The sequence below is a fragment of the Nyctibius grandis genome, chromosome 10, assembly GCF_013368605.1.
Source record: "Nyctibius grandis isolate bNycGra1 chromosome 10, bNycGra1.pri, whole genome shotgun sequence".
NCBI classification, from domain to species: Eukaryota; Metazoa; Chordata; class Aves; order Nyctibiiformes; family Nyctibiidae; genus Nyctibius; species Nyctibius grandis.
Window position 1 is genome coordinate 4,769,551 of NC_090667.1, and position 2,947 is coordinate 4,772,497.

Consider the following 2,947-nt stretch of genomic DNA (forward strand, 5'->3'; position numbering starts at 1 on the left):
TTTTATTATTTTTTTTCCTGTGAATATTTACTTCTGTTGTCTCAGTGCAGATAGCAAGGAAATCTGATTGTCTTCAGGAAGGAAAAAATATAATTGTATCAGCCATCTCCAGGCCAAACCTTGCCTTGATGAGAAACTCCACTGAAATCAGGGGAATAACGCCCAGGCTGGATTTTAACTTGAATTTCTATTAAAAAGAGGAATTGGATTAGGGAAGTTTTGACAGGTGAAGTGTTGAATGCCGGTGTGCTTTGGGGATTTTTTTTATAATAGAGTATAATCAAACCCATTGAGCCCGAGACTGGGATATTGAGTGCGAGAGCAAACAAAGGGCTGGGTGGACCGGTCCTCTATTGTTAAGCACAAGTGTCCACAGCAGCTCATCCAGATACGGGGTATGTACGCACTCAGGACAGGGTCCTCAGCATTAAAAGCAAATCCTATTAATTAAAACAAAATCATAACTGAAGCTCTTTGTTCATATTGGATTTGGGGTTTACTGTAGACTTTCTGGTTAGCAGCATTCCTTAAAAGAGGTTTATGTCAGGAGGCACCGTGAATTACTGGCAATTAATGCATTGTCTTTTCTTTACTGAAATATTCTTGTTTCCATGTGCAAAATATGATTTTAAGAAATTTAGCCTGAAAAATCTAGATAAAATTCTATTTATGCCTTTCTTCTTTTGCTCTGAAAGAGCCAAGCTTCAGGGAGAGGTCCCAGATCAAGGTTTTAGATTTGTGGGGGTTTTGTGAATAAACATTTTTATGGTATTTTCATATTTTTTCTTTCGAGCAGAGAGTGCTTTGCAGATGGCTGATATCACAGCACTAGCTAACGAAGCCACGGGTGTGTTTTTCCTTTCTTTGTCAGAACCCATCATGTCCGACAAACCAGATTTTGCAGAAATTGAAACGTTTGACAAGACCAAGCTGAAGAAGACAGAAACCAGAGAGAAAAATCCGTTGCCCACTAAAGAAAGTAAGTGCTTATGAGGCTGTTTGAACTACGAGCAGCAAGGACACAATCTGTATTGCAGTTCATATGCAAAATGAATACTAATCGTAGGATTACAGGCTCAAACTCATCCCTGACTTTAACTGGGGATAATACTAAGACTCATACTCTATGCTGGGCTTCCAAGGATATGGGCAGTTATAACTGATGGTGCGTTTTGTTTGAAAAATCCTTTCTGATGGCATTGCTCTTGCTTCTGAAAAAAGTAAGACCAGTTTTTCTGCTGGTTGCAAGTAACAGGATCAAACTGTAGTTACCATGTTACCAGCCTCTTCGGGGGCACAGGGAAACCCTTGGCCATCCCTGGCAGGCCAGGCAGCAGCCCCAGAAGGTGCCTGGGGTCTGATTTAACGTGTTATCATGTAGATGAGCTGCTGCCCTTCTCTCGTACCTGCTGTCAGCCCTGGCCAGGAGAGCTCCAGGCACCTTCTGTGAGAATAAGGCTGCAAGAGAATCCCATCATCGTCCTCATCTAACAGGCGATCTTCCTTAGCAAAGCACCCCTGGGCTTTTCTCGTGCAGGGTCTTCTCCCATACACCCACTGCACGCAGGCAGCCAGATGAGGGTTGTGATTCGCATTCAACTTTGGATGTGAAAATGGCATTTCTCTGCATTTGGACCAGACATGGCGAGCTGTTTCCTTCAGAAGAATATCACAAACCACATTTGATGTGTCAGTACTGATAGCCATGGAGACGCACTGTCCCTTGACATCAGACACCTGTTTTTTTTCCCCTGTGTTTTTATCCCTACCGATGCTAAAGCTGTAAATATGAGAGGAGGTTTGCACATCATGCACTGCACCCTACTAGCGATGCAGACATGGGAACAAGTTCGCATTTCCAAGGTGGCCAAAGAAAGCAAGTGGGAATTACCATCCCCTGGCTTTAAGAATGACCACAGAAACCTGTATCCTGCAGAATCATTGTAATGTTTATTGATGATGGTTTTGTTTGCTCTGTTTTTCTGGCAGCTATCGAACAGGAAAAGCAAAGTGAAAGTACAGCCTGAGAATAAAATTGAAGATGTGACTGCTGCTTCTTCAGTGGGGTTTTGGCTTCCACTTTGGGTTGTTTTGTTTTGTCCCCCCCACCCCATGTTTGTTGCCCATTTATTTTAGCAAACATTTACTCATCTAATGTTCCCCTGGGGAAGAAGTTTATTTTGCATTTGTTAAACAAGATACTATGTATTTGTGTTTGTATTCTTAAAACTGTAATTCCAAGTTCTGTATCAACTCCATTATTTGCCAAAAAAAAAAAAAGCAATTTGCATAAAAGTTGTTTTCCTAAACCTCACAATAAACAGGTTTCTTCCGATCAGCTGTCTTTGAGCCTTGCAGAAGTGGGGTTTACACTGCAACTCTTACTAGCATCCTTCTCACTTTGCACTGCCACAGCATCTAGAGAGCATGGCCAGTTTGGGAAGAGTTACCCCAGGCACCCCAGGTCCCCCTGCCCAGCACACAGTCCCTCTCCATCAGCACGTACACCGCTATCCTGCGGACTCACAGAGCCCCAGACAGCACCAGCCCCTCAAGAACTCCCCAACTGCCTTCACAGCAGCCTGGAGACTTCACTCCCTTTTTCCCTGTCTCACTCAAAAGAGCATTTCATGGAAAATCTGACGATCAAATTCTGTATGCTTGCAGCTCCTAAGCTTTTAAACCCCCAGCTCAGCAACAGACATGAATAAGATGGGAAGCTGCTAGCCTGCTTCAGTCCCACCCAACGGTAGGTTGGAGGTCTCAGAGACAAGTACCCGCTTACAAATTCCATGAAAAATTGATGGCCGGGCTGAGGAAAACCTCAAATTAGCATCTCAGATGGGAGAAGGGCTGCAGCACCCTCTCTGCAGTTTTTTTGCTCCCTTTAGCCTGCTGAGATCTCATCAGCCTTGGGACAACCACAGCACACACAGCCTTTGGCCCA

General features: G+C 43.9%; 1 protein-coding gene across 1 annotated transcript; it reads left to right on the forward strand.

Moving 5' to 3' along the window:
* The first annotated feature begins 810 nt into the window (after positions 1-810).
* Positions 811-2,027, forward strand: LOC137668103 (thymosin beta-12-like). The gene is made up of 2 exons (XM_068409396.1): positions 811-979; positions 1,990-2,027. The coding sequence occupies exons 1-2, from the start codon at positions 811-813 to the stop codon at positions 2,025-2,027; spliced, it is 207 nt and encodes a 68-aa protein (XP_068265497.1).
* The last annotated feature ends 920 nt before the right edge of the window (positions 2,028-2,947 follow it).